Source organism: Dromaius novaehollandiae, unplaced genomic scaffold (assembly GCF_036370855.1).
Source record: "Dromaius novaehollandiae isolate bDroNov1 unplaced genomic scaffold, bDroNov1.hap1 HAP1_SCAFFOLD_31, whole genome shotgun sequence".
Lineage (NCBI taxonomy): Eukaryota > Metazoa > Chordata > Aves > Casuariiformes > Dromaiidae > Dromaius > Dromaius novaehollandiae.
Window position 1 is genome coordinate 1,731,771 of NW_026991289.1, and position 24,786 is coordinate 1,756,556.

General features: G+C 50.2%; 2 protein-coding genes across 4 annotated transcripts; both read right to left on the minus strand.

The window, feature by feature from the left end:
• Window positions 1-760: 760 nt before the first annotated feature.
• LOC112994261 (uncharacterized) lies at window positions 761-9,444 on the minus strand. Its single transcript, XM_064503655.1, has 19 exons — window positions 9,421-9,444; window positions 6,356-6,512; window positions 6,152-6,267; window positions 5,822-5,930; window positions 5,490-5,606; window positions 5,198-5,376; window positions 4,906-5,091; window positions 4,713-4,815; window positions 4,455-4,596; window positions 4,168-4,321; window positions 3,998-4,097; window positions 3,799-3,914; window positions 3,583-3,620; window positions 3,198-3,310; window positions 2,947-3,095; window positions 2,669-2,763; window positions 2,112-2,190; window positions 1,719-1,827; window positions 761-1,388 (listed from the first exon to the last, which is right to left on the minus strand). Exons 1-19 carry the CDS (start codon window positions 9,442-9,444, stop codon window positions 1,315-1,317), a joined length of 2,160 nt encoding a protein of 719 aa, XP_064359725.1. The 3' UTR covers window positions 761-1,314.
• LOC135325522 (transmembrane protein 209-like) lies at window positions 9,019-23,972 on the minus strand. Of its 3 annotated transcripts, none has more exons than XM_064503649.1 (15): window positions 23,926-23,972; window positions 22,719-22,858; window positions 22,545-22,603; window positions 21,670-21,801; window positions 20,451-20,689; window positions 19,856-20,057; window positions 19,000-19,154; window positions 18,015-18,086; window positions 16,768-16,864; window positions 15,315-15,494; window positions 14,773-14,870; window positions 12,682-12,796; window positions 12,484-12,581; window positions 11,509-11,582; window positions 9,019-10,918 (listed from the first exon to the last, which is right to left on the minus strand). In XM_064503649.1, exons 2-15 carry the CDS (start codon window positions 22,853-22,855, stop codon window positions 10,864-10,866), a joined length of 1,713 nt encoding a protein of 570 aa, XP_064359719.1. In that variant the 5' UTR covers window positions 22,856-22,858; window positions 23,926-23,972; the 3' UTR covers window positions 9,019-10,863. The 3 variants fall into 3 exon arrangements, with proteins under 3 accessions (XP_064359719.1, XP_064359718.1, XP_064359720.1); XM_064503648.1 differs by having other exon boundaries at window positions 23,898-23,961; XM_064503650.1 differs by lacking the exon at window positions 15,315-15,494 and having other exon boundaries at window positions 23,898-23,961.
• Window positions 23,973-24,786: the final 814 nt, after the last annotated feature.

Here is a 24,786-nt window from a genome sequence, read left to right on the forward strand (position 1 = left end):
GAGCAGCTCGTCCTACATCCTAATCACACTCTTCACTCAGGTGAATTTCTGCCTGGGGAACCTCTTGCTCCACCAGAGCAGGGAGCAGGTCCTGCTGCACACGTGCCCCATGACCGCTGCAAAGCTGGGGATCTCGCCACACTTGGGGCACGCGCCACTGGGTAACTCACCATGACGAAGACTCTTCCTTCAGTAGCTTCTTCAGCTCAGGTGACACTTGGAGCAGCACAGAGTCAGGAAACTGCCCCAAATCCCCACCTCACTGTGGAAGTGAAGTGCTGCAGTCTCAGCAGAGCCCAGGGCCTCTTTCTCCCTACCCCCATCGTCCCACTGCTGCAAGAAGGGCCCTCTCTTGTCCCCTGGAAGTGTGACTGAGGCTGGACTGGGCACAGCCTTTGTCCCATCTGAAGCAAGTCATTTCTGCACTGCAGGTTTCAGGATCCTCCACCACCCTGCTCTGCTCCCAGGGACACTGCTCCAAGCAAGCCACCACTGCTGCCCACCTCCTGCTCTGCAAGAGCCAGCCTTGGTGGGCACCAAATGGCTGTCCCACCACCAAGACCACCACTAACCTTGCTGCTGGGCACCCAGGGGCCTCCCACCCCAGCCTCACTGGCTCAGAGCAGCCAGCCCTGCTCCGTGCTGAGGGGCTTGGAGAGCTTCTTACCTAGTGTGGTCCTGCTACAACCCTCAGCAGGGCTGGTGGCACATGCACAGAGGGGGAGCTGGCTACCAAAGGCTCATACAAGGAAAAGTGAGCTTATTTCCAGTTTGTACAAAACTGCTTTAATGACAAAACAGCTGCAAGAAAACGTTTGGTGTGTTTCAAGTACCATCCAAAAGCCTCGTGTGATCCTGTGGGAGAGAGTCCCCTCCAGGCCTGGGTTCAGGCCCTGGGGAAGCAGGGATCGCCTCCAGCTTGGAAGGGCAAGAGACTCTTCTCCGGCACCTTCTCCCAGTGCAACACTTCTCCAGGGAAGGGTCTGTCCTCAAGTCCACATGGAAGCCTCCTTGAAGACCCTCCACTAAGGACCATTTTCCTTCCATCCACACACATGTGCTGGAAATACCTCTGTGAAGTGCTCTGGCATTAAGGCTCCTTCTTGGTTCAGGAGTGCTCCTGCTGCCACCACCTTTCCCAGCATGGACATTCCCGTTGCACCCCACCGCGAGAGCTGGGGGAGACGACAGCGGCAGACTCGTCGCAAGCAACACTTCCAGACTGGAGCCAGCCCAGCCAAGTCCCTGAGACACGAGATGCGCCCTGCGAGGCGCTGACCCAGCAGGAGGGCTGGAGAAAGCAGAGTCCAGGCCTCAGCAGCTACTGGGTGAAGGTGCAAAGAAATACACAGCCAAGAGGATGAAGTAGACCATCACCAGCACAGTGCCTAGGGCAGAAAGACCAGTTTGGAAGGGGATTATTTGCTGGAGCAGGAAGGGAGTTTGCATTTAAGCCCTTAAGAGGGAATAGCAGTGATTTCCCCCTTGGGAGCTGCTCCCTTTTCCCACCGCGAGCTAAGCCCTGCTCTTGTATTTGGTTGCAGGGTGGCAGCTCCAGCCCTGGCCCAGCACCACCTAGATTGTCATCAAGACCCCAGAAATGGCTAAAGTCACCACCAGCCAGGAGCTACAGCAAGTGGGTGACCCCAGGGCTGTCTCCAGGAGGCCCCCTGGTCCTTGCAGGGAAGCTGGGTACATCTGGAGCCCCACAGCATTACCTTGGAAGTAGTCACACTTGCCATTCATGAAGACGTAGTTCATGAGAACCACACTGAACATGCTGGCATAGACGTGCGGGTCACTGAAGACCGATGTGAAGTTGGTGGGCTGTGAGGCAGAGAAAAGCTGTGTTCATGCCTGACCACTGACTTGCATGTCACCCCCCCTCCCCAAGCCCCACCACCACCACAACATGTCCCTCAGTGTGGGAGCAGCATCAGCCCAGGGAGGAGATGTCTGATCCCGCTTCCCCCTGCAAGTGGCTGTGTTGGGCAGAGGGTGCTAAGCCAGCAGCAGAGATGATGGGGACAGCGGCTGTGCCCTTGCTGTGCCTGGGCAAGCACGTGTGCGTGGTGTGTCCCTCGCCCAGGGCTCTCCTGGGCACCACTTACGTAGAAGATGGTGAAGCGCACCAGGATGGGTATCTGCAGCATGCACACCTGGACAGCAATACAGTTCCCGATCTCAATGCTGGGGAGGAGCAGAGGGGTCACAGACACCAAGTGCTAGATCTCCAGCCACAGGAGCACCAAGGATCTCACCCGGGGCAAGGTCAGAGCCCCGGCAGCCCTTGGGGCACCCCGCAGGAGATGGGGGACATTGTCCCACTGGAGCATCTTAGATTTCACTGTGTTGTAGCTGTTTCACAGCTGGGTTAAGCAGCAGTTTGTACCACCTGCAATGCCAGTCCAGCTTGGACAGCTCAGCTCAGGGTGTGGACAAGGCTGCCTTTGAGGACCAGAGGAGCAGAATCTGCTTCTGGCCCCATTTTCCAATGATTTTTAAGTCCAGTCATGGCCAAGTACCAAGGCCACAGGGCTCACTGCCTCGTCACTGCTGCAGGCTGGAGCCGAGCAAAGGAAAACTTGGCCCCGTTGTTGCACACCGGGGCAGGGGGACCACCCTGAGGAGGACAACATCAGGCGCCGGCCCATCTGGGCCACCTCACCTCAAGCTCAGGTTGTTCTGCAGAGCAAACTGGATGTCGTTGACGATTTCAGGCAGCTCAGGCACCATGACCAGCACAGTGACCCCGATGAAGTACTGCCAGGAAAACGGAGGCATCGGTGCATGCATAAAGCCCCGTCCCGGCCGCGTCCCGCCTGCGTGCAGAGCATCTCCCACCGAGGATCAGCTCTCAGCATCCCAGCCCTGCTGGGCAAGGTCGCCCATGGCCGGGGTGGCTTCCTGGCCCCAGAGGGCAGGTCTTGGCCTCACCACACTCACCTGGGAGATGGTGGAGTTGGTGAGGATGGGGCTGATGTGCTCCGTGGCCAGGTCAGCGCAGGCCGACATGCAGAGTATGGACAGCAGGAGGATGACCAGCGCCCTCCACTGAGACCAGTGGACCACAGCGCTGTGGTGGTGGCCGGGCACTGGGGGAAAGGAGCAGGGAGGTGGTCAGAAAGCCTGCGTGGGCCTCCCGGGGTGCGAAGGGGAGTGGGGGACTCGCCGAGCCGAGCCGGGCCAGCACTCACTGTGGCAGTCGCTGATGTGGATGTTGTAGATGTGCGAGCGAGTTTTCAGGGTGAAGAAGAGGCCGATGAGGTAGGCGGCGGGGAGCAGCAGGGACACTGTGTACACCAGGGGCCTGCAGGACACAGTGCTCAGCCCCACATGAGAGGCTTTTGAAGGCCGTGGTGGCTCCACCGTGCCCCATGGGGCTGGGAACACCGGCGGCTGTCCCGGGACGGAGGGAGATGGACACTGCATGGTCCAGCCTTGGGACCAGGTGGGCACAGCAGTGCCATCCCCAGGCTGGGGGACACCCTGCCAAGGACCAGGCAGCACCCTGAGGAGCCACAAGCCAACCCAAGAAGATCCACCTCAACACGGGGACCGGGGCCACACTGGGACACTCACTGGACATGGCTGCAGTAGAGCATGCCATTGTTCTGCATCTGCAAGGGAGAGTCCATCAGTGGCCATGCCCCAGGCACCCGCTGCCACCCATCCTGCGGCACCCTTCGAGGGCTGCTGGTGAGGAGCCCCATAGGCTAGAAACACCCCCGAGCCCCACATCCTGGCACGGGTGGCCCTGGCATGGACCCACCAGGAGCACCGCGGTTGGGGGCTCACCAGGTCGAAGTGGCAGCTCTGGCAGAGGTAGCGGCCCAGCAGGTTCTGGGTGACGTGGCACTCGCCACACACCAACTTCCCGTATACCTTGGAGAAGAGCGTTGGGGCGAAGACGCCTACCGACGGGAGAGATGGTGGTGGGCACGAGGCTGCGGCACGGGACGTCCCCCACCACCAGCATCGCGCCCGGGGCGCTCACCTCCCACGGAGAGGAAGAGCAGAGCCGAGCTGATGCCCGCCGAGCGGCTGTTGAACCTCTGCTCCTGGTGCCGGATGCCTCCTATCACCATGCACAAGCCCTCAGAGGGAACGGGGCCATCAGCACGGCCCCAGCGAGGAGGTCCGGGTCCCCCTCCCCACCGGGCTCACCGGGACGAGGAGGACGCAGCCCACCAGGGTGCCAGTGAGCGCGGCCTTGATGATCTCCTCGTAGCAGTTGTTGCCCTCACGGATGCCCTTGATGAGCTCCGTGATGTAGAAGGTGAGCTCCGTGATGGAGCCAAAGGTGGCTGGAGACAGGGCGCTGGGGTGCGCAGTGTATCGGGGTGCCAAGGAACCAGGAGTACCTGGTGCATCGAGGTGCCCAGGGATCTGGGGTGCGCGGGGGACCGGGGTGCAGCGGGGGGCGGCGGCCCCGGCACAGGGCGGCTGCTCACCTGGCGATGGCCATGCCGATGTAGTAGGAGAGGGGCATGATGGAGAGCAGGGCCAGGGCGAACTTCAGGGGTGAGCTCGTCAGCCGGTTGCGCCCATCCACGCAGCCCAGCACCAGCGTCACCACCACCAGCGGCAGCAGGTCTGCGGCAGCCGTCAAGGATGCGTCCAAAGCATGGGGTGGTTTTCTGGGGGGCAGCACCTCGGGGAGGTGCCCGGGTTGGTGCATCCCCCCCCCAGAAAAGAGGGATAAAGGATACTGACGGTGAAGACATTGATGCCATCCACGGCGTACTTGTAGTAGTAGGCGTTCACGGCACGGTAGCAGCACAGGATCACCTCCACATCCAGCGGCACCTCTGTCTGCGGTGGGGCAGGGACACATTGGTGACACTGCTCTGGGCATCCCCCCCCCCCGACCCAGCCCCCCAGGAGGGCCCGGGGGCCACCCACCATGCACAGGCGCCAGATGCACACCCGCTCCGGGGGCAGCAGCAGCACCCGGCAGGCCGTGCGGGCGCTCATCTTGGCCACAGGGATGAGGAAGATGAGGAGCCAGGCGACAAAACAGACCAGCTCGTGGGCCAGTGCCAGCACCGGGTAGCCCAGGCAGAGCCAGGCCACGGCGGCAGCGTGCTGCTGCAAGATGGGGGGGAGGTGGCACTTTTTTGGGGGTGGAAAAACCCCAAAGAGGAGCTCAGCTGAGCTCCATCCACCCTGGGCTCCATCTGTGCTGGGTGCTCACCCGGTGGCCGGGGTCCACGGGGTGCCAGTGGCGGGGCGCCGGGCCGCCGAGCAAGGCCGAAGTCTCCTGGGCGCCGGCAGCCTCGGGGGACGCCCGGGGGCTCACTGTCACCTCCACCCGCTGGATCACTTTGCCAAAGGGCCAGAGGAAGTAGCCGGCCAGGTCCCAGCAGAGCCGCCCTGCGGCGAGAGCGGTGTCGGGCAGGGATGTGGGGCGGGAACCCGTCGCCCCCCACCTCGCGCTGGCTCAGCATCTGCCGATGCAGGTGGAGACCCACTCCGGGAGGACCTACCGCAGGGAGCCGCCACCACGGTGAGGAACATCACGGCGGCCACCAGCAGGTAGAGCAGCGCCAGCCACCAGCCGAAGAGCAGCAGGTAGAGCACATTGCCGCACGTCACCGTGGAGCCTGCGGGGAGCGACGGGCCCTGCATCACCACCGCTTTCTTCCCAAAACCCCACTCAGGGCTTCCCCCAGGGGTCAACACCACTTGCCCATGGGCTTGGCCAAGGCAGAAGCGGCCGTGTCCCACCAGCGGCTGCGGGATTTAAGCGGATGCCTCCAGGCTTTGCCGCTGGTGGAGCCAGGAGCCGCTGTCTTCTCGGTGCCCGGTGGCCACCCACCTCCGGGGCCCTTGATGACGTTGAGGTCAGAGTAGAGCTCCTTCACGATCTCCAAGCGGTCCTCCCACGGCCAGGCCGTCACGTGGCTCTTCCGCTTCTTGAAGCCGAACTGGAGAGAGGGGAAGGGTGGGAGCGTGTGCGGGGGCCAGCACAAGGCGCCCGATGTCCCCTGCCCCAGCTGGACCATGGTGGCCCCAGAGGGGACAACCCGGGGGGGCTCCTCGCCATGCATCTCCATCCACGCCAACATCTCCGACAGCAGCCCGGGGCGGAGATGCTCCCCTCCAAGACGCCCCCAGGGGCCGTGGGAAGGGGGCCGGGAGGACCCACCTTGTAGTTGTTGGAGAGCTTGTTGGCCTCCATCACGTTCTCGGCCGTCAGCCTGGTCTTCCCCGGGCAGCTCTCGCAAGCCAGCGCCTCGTCCGAGTGCTGCTGGCAGGCGCCGACTGTGAGCGAGAGGCGAGTGGGCGCTGACGGGGGGGAGGGGAACCCCCCCCAGCCCATCCCAGCCCCCGGCTTTGGGGAGCGACCTACCGGGCAGCAGGCGGGGGGCGAGGAGGCCATGGGGGTGGGAGCCCGAGGGCAGGTCACCCAGGTCGCCCTGGGCATTGTTGATGGCGGCGCAGCGGCGGTCACAGAGGGAGCCCCGCTGCGGCCCCGCGCCCCGCACCTCCGCCTCCGGGGGGGGGGTCTGCAAGAGAGGCGGTGGCCCGCCAGGCGCGGGGCCCCCCCGAGCCGGCACGCGTCAGCCCCGGAGCCTCCAAGGCGCCCACCGGCACCACAGGGCCTTTGTGGCCTGAGGAGGCCCCCAGGAGCGGAGGTTTGGAGTGCCGCCTGGGGGGGGGTCCCGCAGGTCCTGGGAGCCCCCAGCCTGCAGGGATGCTCGGGGGGGGGGGAACAAGGACACCCCCTCCCCCAGGCTTGCACACCCCAGCCCCATGCAAACCCGGTGCAATGCCCTGGGGGGGGGGGGGGGCAGGAGGGACCCCTCCAGCCCCTGGTGCAATGCTCAGTGACACCCCCAACATGCAACACCCTCCCCCCAGTGCAAAGCCCAGGAGGGACTCCCCCCCATGCCAAGCCCCCCCCCCTCCCTTGTGCAAGGTCCAGGTCCCCCCCCAGGGGTGCAACACCCAGGAGGGACCCCCCCCGATGCAATACCTCTCCCCCTCCCTAGTGCAAAGCCCAGGAGGGCCCCCCCCCCCATGCAATACCCAGGAGGGACCCCCCCCAGTGCAACCCCCCCCCCCCGGTGCAATACCCAGGGGGAAGCCCAAGGGGAAGCCCAGGAGGCCCCCCCCCCCAGTGCAATGCTCAGTGCCACCCTGCCATGCACCATCACCCCCCCCCCCCCGGTACAATATCCAGCCCCCTCCCGGTGCAAACCCCCCGGTGCAAGGACCGAGAGGGCCCCCCCGCTGCCCCCCCCCGGCGCGGCGCTCACCCAGCGCCTCCTGCATGTGGCGGCGGCGGCAGCCGGGCTCGCCCTCGCTGGCCACGGGGGCGGCGGCGCCGGGCTCGGCGGTAGCGCAGCGCCGCCGCCGCTTTTAACGGGCGGCGCCGGGAGCGCGCGCGGGGCGGGGCCGGGGCCCGGGGTGGAGGCGCGCGGCGGTGGGGGAGGGGGGGCCGCGGCGGGGGGCGGCGGTGCAGCGAGCACCGGGGTGCGCAGGGGTGCGGGGCGGGGGGGGACCGGTGCGGACAGGGCGCTGGGGTGCGCAGCGTATCGGGGTGCCAAGGAACCGGGAGCACCTGGTGGATCGAGGTGCCCAGGGATCTGGGCTGCGCGGGGGACCGGGGTGCAGGGCACCCACACGGACACGGTACCGGGGTGCACAGGGATCTGGGGTGCGCAGGGGACTGGGGTGCAGGGCACCCACACGGACACGGTACCGGGGTGCACAGGGATCTGGGCTGCGCGGGGGACCGGGGTGCAGGGCACCCACATGGACACGGTACCGGGGTGCACAGGGATCTGGGGTGCGCGGGGGACCGGGGTGCAGGGCACCCACATGGACACGGTACCGGGGTGCACAGGGATCTGGGGTGCACGGGGGACCGGGGTGTGGGGGGATCTGGGATGTGGGGGGATCTGGGGTGTGGGGGACCCATGTAGACACAGTACCAGGGTGCATGGGGAGTCGTGTGCACGGTGTATGGGGGTGCTGGGGGATCCAGGGCCCGGGACACCCATGTGGACACAGTACCGGGGTGCACGGGGAGCAGGGTGCACAGTGTATCCAGGTGCAGAGGGATCCAGGGTGCAAGGCACCCATGCGGACAAGGTACTGGGGTGCACAGGAAGCAGGGTGCACGCTGTATCAGGGTGCAGGGCACCCATGCGGACACAGTACTGGGGTGCATGGGGAGTAGGGTGCACAGTGTATCAGGGTGCAGGGGGATCCAGGGTGCAGGGCATCCATGTGGACACAGTACCGGGGTGCATGGGGAGCAGGGGGCACAGTGTTTCGGGGTGCAGGGGGCTCCAAGGCACGGGGGACCCACATGGACAGAGTACCTGGGTGCACAGTGCATTAGGGTGCAGAGGGATCCAGGGCACGGGACACCCACGTGGACACAGTACCAGGGTGCACACTGTATTAGGGCAAAGGACACCCCAATGGACACAGTACCGGGGTGACAAGCCCTAGCACACTGGCGACAGCAGCACAGAGGGAAAAGCAGGCAGGTGATTAAGGGGCACAGAGCCTCTTCCTCCCTCGCGAGGATGAAACCGCCAGGACATGTTAAAAACAGCAGCTCCTGTCCTTTTAGAGACGCTGCCTCAGGCAAGAGCCCACCAGCCCCTCACCTCCAATGCTAAACCAGGGCCAGGAAGCAGTTTACGAAGAAACAAAACTGCTTTTTTTAGCCGCTGATGTTATAACGTGGCGCCACACAACACGAGCGCCAGCGAACCGTCACCTCGCCGGGGCTGAGCTGCAGCCAGGAGTTGCCCAAATAACCAGCCAGGGCCCGTTCACAGCAATACCATTTGTGCAAAGATGATCTGGGCCCGAGCGATGGAATTGGGGCCTCAGAGCAAAACACACTATAGTGTGTAAAATGCTGCAGTTTTGGTTGCTTTAGCTGGGGATGATTCAGGAAACAAGGCAGGCAGCCAGCTGGGGCAGGCGGGCGTAAACAGACACCGTTAACACAATCCGGCACTCACTACCCCCAGGAAAGACCCAACCGCATGCTTGGTAAAACAAACCAATTTAATAAAGGGACAAAATAAGCTCTTGTTAACAGTCACCTCCCCACGGAGATGGGATCTCCAGTAACATTCATTTCCTCTATACATATATACACATTTGGCTCATGCCAAAACATAGCGACCCGCCAGAGATTACAAAAATGACAGCACCTGGTTTGAGCACAGTGAAATGCCTTAGGCAGGCAAACCAAAATCCGGTACAAAAACACAGTACAAAAATATATCGTCGTAACAAAACTACTGCACACGGTGCATTCTCCACCAGCAAGGAACCAGTAAGATTTTCAAGTTCTGGATTTTTTTGGCAGTTTGCAGTGACACTAAGAGGTTCACCTTTTTGCTCCCCGAGAATCCCTGAAGGAAACTGAGCCAGCACCCTCACCTGCAGCTCACAAGTCCTTGGCATCTCCGGATTTACGCAGTTTCACCCCTCTGTTTAAAAAAAAAAAAAAAATTTAACCACATACACTTCTAAAACCTTCTGGATTGCCTGAATTTGCAATGGATTCCCCCCCCCCCCCAAAAAAACACCAAAGCTTCTCAGCAATATTCAAGGGCCTATTCTTTGAAACAAGTGCAAGTGTTTTTCCCAAAAGGGGACTCCCCACAAGCGGAGCACCCACTCACAGGGGCGGGGTTAACCACCCGCATGGGGTTATATGAGAACAGGGACACCCCGCTGCTGCCCGAGCTTTTAATAAAGAGACCGGCACTGCGACGTGAACCGCAGGCTGGCCCGTGGTCCCAGGATTTGACTCTTCCTAAGGAATAATCCCTGCCACTGCAGGGGGCAGAGCCTAAGAAGCCGGAGGCTCAGAAGCTGGGCTCTGGCCACGTGGCATCCACTTGCCCTCAGGAAAAAAAAAAAAAGCCATTTCTGGTCACGCTTTGGTGAGGCAACAGGAAATTAGGGATGTTCCTGTAAATCCCTGGGACGTAGGTATATCCACCCTGGTTTCCTGCAGGGATGCTGAAGCCACATGCCAGTCTGCAAGGCCCTGAAAACAAGTTGCTAGCAGAAAAGCTGATGTGAGAAATAAAATAAATAAATTTTAATAAGTTAAAAAGCAAAAGCAGGGTAACACTGTAGTACTCAATTCACCCACAACATCTTATAACTCCTAAGACAGTCACATTTGAATTTTTTTTTTTAAACCTATCTTATAAACATATACTGAAACTAGCAAGTCAGTTTTCTCTTTCCCTTATATTTGCAGTGGAGACACCTGAAACATCTAATGAGGTCATAAAATCCAATTATTCCAACGGGCAGGGATGAAAGATAATGCTCTTTCTGATCGCATATAATTAAATTAACCGAAAAACAGTGTAAACTTACTAACTTGGCATCTGTTATGCCCACCTGGAATATCTTGGATCTTGTGAACCTGGCAGTAACTGCCTTTTCCAGGGACTGTGAGCGAGCGGCTGCGTACGCCCGTGGGAGCTGCCTGCGGTCCGTTAAGCTCTTTAGAGCGGCAATGGCATTGAAGGGTAAATGCAACAGAAATAGCAAGGGTCTTTTTTTTGTTTGTTTGTTTTTGTTTTTTTTTTTTTAAATAGGATTCGTTAAGGTGAGGAGCCAGAAAGAGAAGACCTGCCTGGAGTTCCTATTTAGATGCATTTCAACAGTGAAATATTTTAAAGAGTATCCTCCCAAAAACTATGGGAATTACAAACATTTCCCCTCTGTCCATAAAGCAGAGTTTAAATTATCCCTTTTCATAGTCCATGTTTAAGACAACAAGTGTAATGACGCTGCTCAGTTCATCTCGTCAGAGAAGCAGGATCATTCTTCTTCTGAGCTGGAGTCTTGCTAGAGAAGTTATTCTCCAAAAATCCATAGAACATTGACTCCTGATACACCAAGATTTACCCGCCTGCAAAAATAACATTGTAATGACAAAACACAAGTAAGTTAAAGCTCCTATTTAAAACAAATCTTCATTACAAGAAAAACTGCCAATTCGACACATCAGCATTTTAACCTTTACGTAGGTATTGTGTTTCACCTTGAATTATGTACAGCTCTTCCAGAACAAAAAAGTCCGGACATTGCTTTTGTGTCAGTGCAGCTTTCAGTGTGCACTCCAAACTCCTCTCGTTATGCCGAAAACAAGAGATTACAGCACAATGGCAGTATCTGTCTCCTGTTTATAAATAGCACAGGACTTTCATCAAGAAGGTAGCAGGCTGGTTGTCTGGCCAAGGCCACTGCTCCACAGCATGGACCCCACGAGATTTTCAATCAGCACAAGACCAAAGAAAAGCACAAAACATTTCCTGTGCGCTCACGTGCACAAAACTTACATGATCTTGTAAAAAGGCTGTCATTATTTAAAAGGAGAAGATGATTTTAACTCCAACAATATCGTTCTCCTACAGCAACTTCAGTTACGGTATTTCAAAACAGAAAGCTCCTGTTCAGATCTCACGCGCGGCGCAATGGTACATAACGTTCGACACTTACCCAAGCATCCCAGATTCTTTTGTCTTTATGATGTACAGAAACATAAGCAATGTATGGAACATGTTGTTTCTGCCCTGAATCCATGGGAAGAGAAAAGAACTTGGAACTGAAGTCATGTACAAGCAATCATACCAATATCTTAGACAGAATGTCTTAGTTAAAACAACTGTCATGTCCTGTCCTTATCTTAGGTAGAGCAGTACAATTTTTCCTTCAAAACTTTTTGCAAGATTTTTTTATATTATATATATATATATATATATATTTATATATTTATATATATATATTTATATATATTTTTATATATATATAAACACACACACACTGCAGCGTGCGCCATGCTGGCCTGTTAAATAACTTGAGATGAGAAAAAACTACAATAGAGAGAGACATTGTGAAATGGTATTACAGCTTGGATTGCTGGGTTTTTGCCTCAATACTTACCCGTCAATTAGGCAAACATCAGAAAAAGACCAAACTTGTTTTTTGGGAGGATTATCATCCTCAAATACTTATTAATGCTTTTTTAAAGAGCCTTTCTGAAATTAGAGATCAGGTCACAACCAGGGCTCAATATAAAGTTAAAATGTGCAGGAAAAGTCTAGTATTTTGATAGTGAGACTAGACATTTCCCTCCAAAAAATCCTATAGACAAGCATCAGGCTTGTTGGCATTGAGGAATAACAACTCACACCAGAGCTTATAAAAATTAGGATTTTAGAATAAATCCTCAGAAAATAAACAACGGGAAGTACTGCCTGGGTACTGACGTACCTAACTTAGGCATTGAAGCTATTATTTAGTAGCAGACAAAATACCACACAATGGTCAAAGATCAAGGTAACATTTGCTTTCTGCACTGAGCCAGCCTCCATATAAATATTCAACAGAAGTGGCTAGTTCCAAAAAAAATTACCCTCAAATCAGGTCTGCTCAAGATTTCTTGCCAGCAGGAAAAAACTAACACGATCATACCTCAGGCAGATTGTAGACATGGCGGTGGTAGATCAGCTCATAGTGGGGTGGATTGATGTTGCTTTGGTAGATGCAAAATACATTTTCATTTGTAATGTCTGTAAATCAAAGTTTTTAAAGAAAATAGGGATTTTAAAAGTGGTGATGTGATCCAAGCAGTAAACAGCAGCTAAACAACCAGTCCAAGAGTGCCAATACCTGGTTTATCTGGTGTTTGAATGAAGTGTTGCGAAGTGAAGGTTCTGCCATCAGGATATTTGGGGCTAGGTGGCAGTCTGGAGTCGAGGTAAGTGCAGAATATGTGCATAAGGATCTGTGCAGACAAAAACAAACCTCACTTTAATATCATTAAAAAGACTGAGGAACAAAGTGCTACAATACAGAGTCCGTCATTGCATCATGGACTTAATCCCACTATGTTTAGAAGCCCAAGGCAGCTTAATACTTAAAGCACTGAATTCAATGGTCCAAGGCATGCCACTGACGGCAAGGCAAGTTTATTTTTCCTGTAAATAAAACAGTTTCAGTCACATGATAAAATGGTGCCGTGTGTGAACTGAACTCCTGACAGACAAGTAACTTTATCTTCACATCTTACAGAATTTGGCAAAGTCGCAGATCTTAATAGCATATACAGGACAAACTACAAGCTATCTGATTTAATGCTGCTTTTCATACTAGCTGCAAGGATTTGCCTTAGAAGGGCATATCCGATCTAATTATAACTTTTCCAAACACTACACCTATCTAGCAAGTTTCTCCTCTCTCATCAAGAACAGCAAAACAAAATCACTGAAAAAACTTGAGCTGCCCATGAACCTTACCAGCTATGCCAAGATTTTGGAAGAAAGTCCTAGAACAAGTATCTTCTTACCTCACAGTGAGAAAATTGCAACGCTGCATGTTATATGTTTTAACCCTTACAGTAGAGCTCTCAACATTCTCTGTGTGCAACGTGACCAAATTACTCTGTAATATGATACCTCATGTGTTCAATATATAAAACACAGTTTGTGTTGCAGACAAAACAAAAGAATTTCTATGGGCTAAATGCCCAAAGCCTCAAGAGGTCTGGTGGAAATCACTGCTTTATGTTGCATATAATGAGACTAACATTACTGTAAAAAACTCTTCATTTTGCATTTATTGTCTTGAGTAAGTTAATGCCAAAGTTTCAAGACAAATGTTTATATTAATTTCATCTTTTATATCAGAACTTCCTTCCCAGAATCTTCAGAAGTTTAATATGTTGTCCAATACCACCTCTCCTAGTTGGTTTTGGTAAAAGACAACGAACTCAGGGTGTGATGTTCTGTGTTATGATCTTTAACACTTTCAAGCTGTTCAGCTTGCTGTCTACCAGGACAGCCAGAGCTGCTTCCCAGCTAGTCAGTCCCAAATATTTAGTCATCTTTACAACTAGAAAATTTAAATCCTATTTCAAGACAGATTTTGTTCAGCTTTAGCTTCCAGCAATTCAATCTTTTTATCTTTGTCAGCAAAGTTGTAAAGCTCTTACATACGGATCTCCTGTTTCTTCTTCTCCCCAGTAACTGAATATCTCTAGAGTGAAAAAAAAAAATCACCCGGACTCTACTTTCAAATACAGAGTTCAACTGAAGAGTCACACTGTAAAGCTTGTTTTCCACTCCCTGGATTATGCTGTGGCCTTTCTTTTAATTATTTCAGCTGAATTTTCAAGTCACTGTGTATACTGAAGTGTTTTTCTCCTAACCTTTCTCATTAATTGGCTAAGCATGACTACAAGTCTGTTCTCAAGTAAGATAACGCAACACCTGCAGATTTTTCAGGAAACATTACTCAATTAGACATCAGACCTGCCACTCAATCTATGTTTGTTCCTCTATCCGCCGCAGCAAAGGAAAACTAGAAGAAGGCGGAAGGTTTTCCTTGCATTAGAAATTATGAGGTTTGGTTAAGGCAGACTCTTTTTTTTTTTTTTTTTAAATACGGTAAGAAAATTGCTCTAGCAAGATCCCTACGTGTCAGGCTGCTCCCCACAGTTTCCTGACTGACATCTCAGATGAGTCTAAATAAGAGGTTGGCCTAAGACTAAGACATGCAATTGCATTTTTGTGATCTGCACAATGTCCAATCCCATTTGCATTATTCCTCGCATAATTTCACTGACTACAATGGGATTATCAGTAAGTGAGGCAAACAGGATTTTGACCACGTTCCTCAAAAGACTTCTCTGCTATCACCCACAAAATCTATGCTGAAAGACCCGCTTTAGGAAGTTATACCAAGCCATCTTTGAAAACTTACAGCACAGTCAGTGGGCAAGTCAGTGCCCCATTTACGGCCTTTGAAATCTCCTCCTCTGTTCCACCGGAATGAGCTCATGCATCCTCCCTGAGAGAGCTCTGAAAACAACAAAATTTATTCAGCTACTGGGGGTTGAAGGTGTAAGAAAGACATATTTGACACTAGCTTTGAGAACATCGCATGTATTTCCAGTACACAAAATAGGAAGAATTCAACTAATGAAATGCTTGTAAAGATATACATTTAGGGGAGTTGAGTTTACAAGGTAATTTTTATTTGTAACTCATGAAGGGATTAAATATGACACTTCATACCCCAAACTGAGTGAAATGGGAAATAAAACTTCTAAAAATATTCCAAGTCCCACATCATTATATTGCTATGAAAAGAGAAGGCTGGAAAAAAATCTCTCTGCTACTTGAAAAGCAGCTCTCCTCCCTGCTGTGACTGTTTCAAACATCTTAACTGACGGGGCATCTGACGCCACCGACACTTGACCCAGCTAACTGAAACGTTTTAAAGTCAGTATGGTGACCACGTACCTTTGATCCTTTCAACCAAATACTCTTGGTTCGGTGTAATATCCAAATACTGCTCTATACCGTTCAGATTTGGAATGAGCGGAGCTTTAACCATCGCTGCCTCTTTCAGAGTGCTGATGCTGGCATGCAAGAAGAGCCAGCACGCCATCTGCGCCCACGACAGAACTTTGAACAGTCTCCCTTACAAGGCGTTAACAAATGCACTGTTACAAAGAGGAACTGGCTTTTCTGTCTCACTATTTACTAAGCTCCTAGACAAAGTTAACATCTTATGCAGTACCCCAAATGCTCATTTCCAATCCCAACGAAGCACTAGCTGTCTCCCTTACACCACAGATTATAAATGCTACACAGCATTGTGCAGTCACAAAAGAAGACAGTCCCTTATCCGAAGGACTTGCATTCCATAAGAAAATAGAAACATAGGTAGCGTGAAAAAGGGAAGAACTAACATCCATTTTGAAGAGCAGCAGGAGAGCAGCCAGGTGGAGATGCGGCCAGTAACGATCAGTTTTTCATAGGCATCACGACAGATGCAGATCTTGAGGGGAGACTACAAAAAGGCCAAAAAAAGTAGGCTTTGTTTAAATGCAACATATCAAATCCTGCTCTTGGTTAAGGGGATATACAGGTAAGATGACAATGGAAGTAGTTCTTTCAGAGTTGTACCATGACATTGTAGCTAGAATTCCAGCTCATCAGAATGTTAAAAAAAAAAAAAAAAAAAAAAAAATACTGCACCCCAAAAAAAGATAATTTCTTCTAATGCTCGTAGCTCTCTAAAATCCACCCGAGATTGTCCTCCCCAACCCCAACTAGTGCTACATTTAGTACAAATTATCTTAAATGTAAATGATTAATAGCCTATCTGAGATAACAGAATTATTTTAGGTTAAAAAAAAAAAAAAAAAAAGAAAAAACCCACTTCCCAGGTCTGTAGATTTATTATTATCTCAGTCATAACAAGACTTCTCAGTTCTTAACAGTATTTGCATACAATGCATCACATCTAAGTTTTCATGAAACGTTTTGTGGCCTGACTGCTAGGTTTTTCAGGAACTAGCTGATTTTAAGGAAGAGTTTGGAAAGACATGTACTAATGTAGACAGTGAGAGCTGATAGGCAGCTATCCTTGCAATGTGCAATAGTTTTCTGACAGTTTAAGATATAATAAGGATGCTAATCTGAGCCTTTAACTCTCCAGGAATAAATTCAGAGAAAACCAGAGCTTAAGAATTGTATATTGTATTAGCATCAGCAAGCTTTCATCAATATTTCCAGAAATCTTATGAAGAACCCTTCCAGTTTAATAAAGTGCATTACATGCAACAAAGATCACACAAATTCAGAGAGGAAATAGACTTGTCTTCTATAGTACCTATTCAGTGCCCTGCTATGGGGCAGCCCTCCACCAGCCACCACAGGGAACCCCACCGCTACTCTGTCATCCTACCTCCAATCTGCATTTCTGGGTACCCCATTCTTCTCAGCTGAGTGCTCACAGACTCAATCTCTTGTACAAGTGGCACTAAAATAGTCTCATTAATCCACTAGGAAAGAGAAATGCAAAAATTAAAGAGGTTAGAAGCAACAAAAATGTGAAAAAAAAATGTTTACACCCTAGTCATCATCACCACCATTACAATCACAAAGGAGCTTAACAACAGAAACTTTGAAGCCAACCAGGAAGGAAAAGCAACTAAATTAGAATATCCGTTTAGATAGGGTTTAATGACTCTTTAATACCTTCTAAAGCACCAGAAATTCAATATAAAGGATTTGGGAAAACAAATCTCCAGAAAGCATTGATAAAGCTTTTCTGGACAATGAGAAAAGGGGTATTCTGAAGCACCACACACCATTCATAAAGATAATTTAAACTTTCATGGGTCCACTCCCTCTCATATCTGTTTCAGGAAATCGAGGGTCTGATAAACACAATATGTGATACTTGTATGTGACAGGATATGGGAACTGAAGCCAAGCTGCCTGCAGGTTTATGAACAGATGCTTAAGAATCTGGTACAGAACAGTCATAATCCAAAATCTCATAAAAATCTTTACTTTTCAGTCACCCCACTACTTAAAAAAAAACCCAAAAGAACAACAACTACATGCATGACAGTTGCTATGACTGAAGGGGTAATTCAAAGTTAGACTTACAAATTATTTTGCCATAGCACGCAATTTTATTTCCTTTGCTGTAGTGATTCCTGCTCCTAAAACCAAAATTTTCTTTTTGTTTTTTATTGCGCTCCTCAAGACTGTCAGAAAAAGTCAACGGGCTGGCACGTTCCATGCTTTACTTCAGCCCAGGAGAATGAGTTTGAAATACAGGAGAAAAAAAACAATTCAGAAATTTGGGTTGTAGAAAGAAAAAACAAGTCTTATCACATCCACTGCGTGTTAAGATGCTTTTGTCTCCATTCAAAGGTGGGTGAACTTTACAATTGTAAAGTCTTCAGAATACAAAACACCTAGGTCAGCAAGTGCAGAAGTTCAGGTTGAAAATGTGTCTTAATACTTGTTACAAGCGTGCTGTTTTAATCTCCTTGTCCAAGCCCACCTTAATCCTCAAATGGACTCAAATATGCAATTCTTTTCACTTCCCTAGGTATACATGGGGCATTGAGGTACTTTTTCATTCTGCTGTACCTAGTCCAACAGCAAGGACAGGCAGTCTATAGGGACAGGACTTACACTTCTGAACCTAGCGGTCCAGGAATCCATGTGATCAAGCTGTCGTCGATTCACAATCACCCTTGCCCAAACCTATGGAAAGAACATTATTACCTACATACAGCAACTTAACAGAAAACCAAGACAGTTTTTAGGGCCTAAGATGTTTTCTCATCCCAACCACAGCACATAATTCAAATTGCATTTGTCCCAGCACTCTCATACATCTACTGGCTGTATCATCTGATTTCTACAGCAGCTTAACATACTAGACTTCTACTTTCTTTTCACAGCACACCAAATCTCGCATGAGTCCAAATTCGCAGCTTTGAGCTCCCTGCTTTATGAGGATAAAATTGGTCCAAATTGTCGGATAGATTAAAGAGGTACTTGAATAAGAAGCTTCATTAGGTTAACGTATGAAATAAAGAAAATGCATCAAATTAAATTAAAGCTACATTAATGACATTCCTTTGAATCAGACTTATTCCAGACACAAGTATAAGGGAGAATGTTTTACATACCTTCAACTATGTGACCACGGCAGGTGCAGGCCAGCTTCCAGTCAATTTTTGTGTCACAAGTTTATTTTACCCAGAGTACGAAATGGTAAAAGAAAGTTCCGCAACTGCCATTCTCGAGTTTAACTCATAAAGTCTGTCTATTCTCAGATTACATAGTAATATTAAACAACTTCAGATAAAATATTTCTGAAGAGTTGGCCAAAACAACAGAAGGGTTTCCTGCTTTCCACCGTGGCCCGCACAGTGAGTATCAGTGAATTACAAAGACCACAGAGCAAGAAAACCTGAAATTCTCTCAGGAGCCACTTTTCTGCCTAAATACAGGTATCTTGCTCTCCAAGGGAGAAATCATTTTCCCATATGAGAATTCATCTCTCTCTCTTTCTAATATTGTTGATGGAGCTCAAGTCCAAACCTTTGCATGAAGCTACATGTTTTAGAGCCCTGTTTTTCCCTTTTGGCCCCTTTGGTGCTGAACTTACTTCTTCTGCAGCCTGCGGAGAGCTCAGATAGGCTTCATCCTTGTTCGCTGATGGAACTTGGGACCTGCAAGCCAGCTGATACTGGAAGTTTCTCAGCACCTGTGCTTGCTCTACTAAGCAACGGCTGTAGTTCCAAAAGCTGGAATCTGAACTTCCTGAAATGACATTAAACAGTCACGTACAATTAATCACAAGAATCACAGAAAGGAATCACAGAAGCAACAGTACAGACAATAGCTCCATATATTAAGGTTTTGACTGGAGAGACATGCTCATGAATTATCATGAATACATACACCAAAGTCTGTCTGCATAAACACTGATTTCATCTTTATGTTAATAAGGTATTATCCCTATCCGGGACAAAAACTGCCTGCAGGTGATTCACCACCTTTATCTGAAATGCCTTCTCCACAAAATATTCCTCTCATTAAGGTGATAAAGCCCACCATCTTATCACAGTCCACTACAGCCAAGAAATGCTACAGATAGAATCTATCAGTATGTATTTCCATAAGACTTATTCCTTGGGCCAGTGACAGCAGCATATTTCTATCCAGTAGAAGGAGACGGAGGAGAATTTTCTGAAGCTCCTCAGCCACAGAGATGTGTAGAAATTACCGAATTCTGCCTCATGTCTTAATTACTCGGTAGAAGACTAAACTGGTCAGCAGCCACCTTTACCAATTTCAGAAGTGATTACCGTATGTATGAGTTAGGTCTATTTACTAGTACTTCAGCAGCTCTCTGTCCTTGCTGGAATCCTTTCCAACTTTTCTCATCCACAAAAGCAGCTCTCAAATAAAACCAACATCCTCTCCTTGACAAACTTTTCAGGCCAAATAAAGTTATTTACCCAATTGAAGTCTACGCTGTTTCTCTTCTTCACTTCGAAGGTACTTTTGCAGTGACTTCAGGTCTGTGATTTCATCGTCTTGACCAATACGGGAATTACACAGAATTAGTGAAGAGCGGTAACGAGCCCTTAGCCTGCTGCTTTCCACTGGTCCAACGCTTGTGGGATATGGTGAACCAGTAGAAGGGCTGAAGCTGGAAAGCTTTGGGGAACAAAAGCAAACAGTTGGGTCATATGAGGAAGATAAGAGTTCCATTTTGATTTTATAAACTATGTGAATTGATTGACTCAACAAAAAAGAATTTACTGCTCTGCTGATGGCTGCTACAAAATATACTCTGGTTTTGGGGAGGGATTTTTGTTATTTTGTATTTACATTTTAGTTTCTTATTTTTGCTTTGGTCTGAAACAAACTAGCTACTCTAAAACAAATAAATTAACACTAGGGAAAGAGGATGAATACTGACAAGACAAATTTTCATCTGCTCTGCAAATGGAGCAAACACACACATGACCCTCCAATAGCTTATGGCACAACACAAGGACATGATAAGTAAATCCAAACCGTTCCCCTTGAAGCCACCTTGGTCATTACCTTACTGTAGCTGCTGCTTGGTGAATAGGTTAAAGCACTGCTGTAAGAAGCACTGTTGCTTGACGGAGCCTGCAGCTGAGGGCTGTACCCCGCGATACAACCAGATGCAAACTTTGGACTGGCCCTGGGGGAGCGGGTTGGGCTGTAACTCAGCACACTTTGACCCTGGATCGTAGGAGAAGGCGTAGAAGAAGGGACCTTCTTTGCTGCCAGCTCATGCGGTGGAATTATCTGTACCGCTGCAATAAGCGGAAAAACACAATTAGCACTGTAGATGCAGCAGCCCAAAACTCTCCTCCTCACTTTAAATACACAGCAAGACACATACACACAACTCTATCTTAAGGAAATTCTATGACGCTAAAAAGATTATTCTAGTCTGACCCCTAGAGAATTCAGCAGCCAACCCCACTGACATAAAAATCAGAAAACAGACACATGATCACAATTCAGTACAAATTCTACAATTTAAAATTTCAGTTAAATGCTACCGGGCACTTTACATAGCCTGGGGTAATTATTTAACTTATTTGGTCAGCTGCTCTGACTGCTTCATGCATCTTTAGCACATCTATGTCTTAATTTACCTGCGCAAATACAGACATTATGCCCTTGAACTTTGGTGATACAAACCTACTCCCTTCTGCTGCCCTTTTTCCAGAGTCAGCCTAGTAGTATGTAATACACTGTACCAGCATTTTGCTGTCGCTGTATTTGTCGGAACTTTGTCAAGTTTTTCTATATTTTACAACTTCATTTAGACATTCAAAAGCTGTCAGAGTGACTGCTCTCTAGTTTGTCCTTTTCAGACCACACAGTAAGGTCTGCCTGACTCTTTCTAATTTCCTCTCTTCACCCAGTGTGATATTAGTAGGATATCAAATTCAAATACAAACCTGCACTCTGCCTTGTTCTCAGTCTCATGTTTAGGTTACAAATTCCTTGTCCAGCTTCACAAAGTTTGAGTCTCTCTCATTGCCCTTTAACAGCCCACCATCCTGTCCTTTTTTGTTGCTTGTTTCCTCTCCAATTCTCCCCTCAATCACTCATTAATTTATCACTGTATTTTGAACTTTAATATGCTGCAGTTAATTCATCCTACCGCTTTTGTCAGCTCAGGTAATTGAGAACTCACTTCACTAAAGATTCATGGACTTGAGAAAGATGCTATCTTTTTTTTTTTTTTTTAAAAAAAGACCATAGGTATTATAACACCTACCTGCATTCTGCATCCCTAGAAGGATCTGCTGCCTACGAGTCATGACCAAGGTAGTTGGTGCCATTGTGTATTTGAAGTACATCCAAAAATCAAATAAGGCATTCAGGCTGAACAGGGATGCAAATGCAAGCTCTGGAACAAGCAAAAAGGTTTTAATCCTGCTAGACAGCATCAGCATGAGTAATAGCAAAAGTAATTTATTTGGAAAAGCAGGTTTATACACACATCAAAAATAGGTTATTATCAGTGCTACCAATAACTGCCAGCCTGAGCACAAATGTAAGACTTCTGAACCTTTTCATGCAAGAACCATTAGAGATTAATTTCCTTTCATATTGAAATTAATTTGTGTGGCTAGAAGTGTAAGGTATTTTCCAGACTGGATACAAACTACTGCAATCAATTTTCACACTATTTATCAAGTGTCTTCTGCCAAACCTTCTGTCACTCATCTCCTGATTTTGCTCTCACTCTTCCTTCTTTTCATCCTCTAATAGTATTTGATACAGCTAGTTTTGAGCCTACTCATTTGAAACAAACTTTATCTGGAAATCTCATGCAGCCCTACAATACAACACAGCCCTATAATCTCAACTATTCCCCACAGCCTTACTGCACACACTAAACAGATCTAGGGTATGTCTAGGGTATCTTCACACCCTTTCATGAGACATATTTAAGACAACCGTTAAAATCCTCTTACCTGTCACTAAAGTGATGAAATTCCAACAGTACCAAGAGGGATAAAGGGAAGCAAAATGAAGTTTTGTTTTGCTTTTTTAAAGCTGCCTTAAAAATGCCTTCCCCAGCAAGGAAACTGAAGGCTGAAACCTTCCCTCCTCCCCAAAACTAATTTACATGCTGTGGCAACTCACCGATATACCAGAGTGGCCAGTATGTGATGTTGTAATACGAGCTTGTAAGTTTTCCAGTCCTGAAAAGAAAAGCAAAAAGTTATCAACTTACAGTAATTGGGTTCTGGGAAGTATTTAAGCATATACAAAGTAGGACGCTTTACTTATTTGAGTCAGATGTAACAATCAACATACATGTCAGTATATATCATCCCTGCAACAGATATATTAAGGAGTCCCCAGGCCCAGACCACTTTCCGCTCCTCAGCCTCCTTCCTTATCTTCATGGTCCGGTCAATGAGGGAAGCTGCTGAAATCTGTTCTGCTGCCATTGTCTGTAACACGAAGCAGAGAAAGACAAAAATTGAAAATTTTTATATAGTAAGATTCTCACTCAGTACAAGAATTAAGAAAAAACAATAATCAAAAACAAATTATATAAAAAGACTTCACCTTTAGGTACCAAATCTTGCGTGGTGTTTTTTTAAAAAAAAAACATTCTTTTTACCAGTAAAGAGAGGCAACGTTTCTCTTATAAACTCTGTAAGCACTGTCACCTCTTTACAGTTAAACAGTGTCTGTTTTCTCCATTGGGGCGCAGAGGAGAGCGCCAGATTCTGACCGCGCTTTTGAAAAATAACATTCTTCGGAACGTTGAGGCAACATTGCCTTCTCCAAGCAATGAAACCGGACTGAGGAAAGACCTTGCAGCTTTCCTACTGAAAATACCTCCGCCCAGTTCTGCAGGTACCAGGACACTTTCAGACTGCACAGCCATCTCCTTCTATCAGCTCAGGACAGCTCAATATCCTCCACACACTGCCTCACCTTTATGCCCCAAAAAGCCATACACGACAAAAATAGCGCTTGTGACTTTTTCTGCTCCTCCCATCACCACAAGAAACTACCATGCCCTCCCCCAGCCACACGTTTAGAAACTTCTCAGTACTTCATCGCTGAATACGAACACAAACCATGTGCTTTCTGGGACAAACAGTTGTAACTATTGTCAGTTCAGTTCAGTTGTAACTGAACTAACGGTACTTTGTACCAAAAAAAAGAAAATCACACTGCTCCCACCCCTCCCCACACGCAGGCCGCCCCCCCACACACACACCCTCCCCGGCCTCCCCACACAGACCCGCTGCCGCTCACAGCCCGCCTCACCCGCTCCCAGGGCTCGCTGCCAGCCGCTGCCCCCCCGCAGCCCCGGCTCCCCTCCCAGCCCACCCCCCGCAGCCCCAGCAGGCGCCCAGCCAGGGCAGCGGCACCCCCGCCCCGCCCCGCCCCGCCGCCGCGGCCCAGCCCCGACCCCCGCCCCGCCGCCGCGGCCCAGCCCCGACCCCCGCCCCGCCGCCGCGGCCCAGCCCCGACCCCCGCACGCCGCCGCCGCAGCCCTCACCGCAGCCGCCTCACCGCCTGCGCCTGCGCCAACGGCCCGGTCGCGCGGACGTGACGTCACAGGCCGACGCGACGCCCGGCGCGGCCGCCTGTCGCCACGGCGACGCCGAGGACGCCGCGGGCGCTCGCGCAGGCGTCGTTGCCGCCCCGCGGCCGTTGGGCGCCCGCCCTCTTTGGGCGGGAAGCGGCGCGAGGGGGGCGCCGCCATGGCGGCCGCGGCGCCGGTGTGGGATTAGCTGCGACGCCCGCAGCGCTCCTGGGTTTCTGCCCGCTCTGCTGGCAGCTCGGCAAATACCGTGATACCGCTCGGGCTGCCCCAGGGCAGAGGCCGATCAGACGTGTTATTCCCTCACACAGAGCTGGCCGTGGGGTGCACGTAGGAATAAAAACACTGTGGGTTGGAGAACGGGAGGAGACAAAATTAAAGCAGATGGTCCTGTAAGCGCAGGCCAGTGGACAATGCTGGCTGCTCTGAACGCCTTCTTGGCTTTGCCTCATTTCCCAAGCATGAGAGTGAAAGCAAGAAAAGCCTAGAATGGAGATAACATGGAAGGAGCGTTAGAAGTCTAAACCCTAACTTCCTTGCAGCTCAACTGAGATGGGATGAATCCCACCCGCGATCCCCTCAACGCCGTAGCCCACAGGGACCTGCGGGCGCCCTGGCCTTCCCTGAGCCGAAAGCCTTCCAGGAGGTCAGCTTTTCCCTGGGAGGAGCCCGGAGCCGGTGGTTTCTGTGGCTCTGGGGCCGGGTTCTGGCGTTTCCGGGGTGGTGGGTTCCCGAGGTTCTCACTGGGACAATGGGTCGCCCAGACGCCGTGCGAACACAAGTCCACGTGCCCCTCACCCCTCCGCCTTGGAGAGG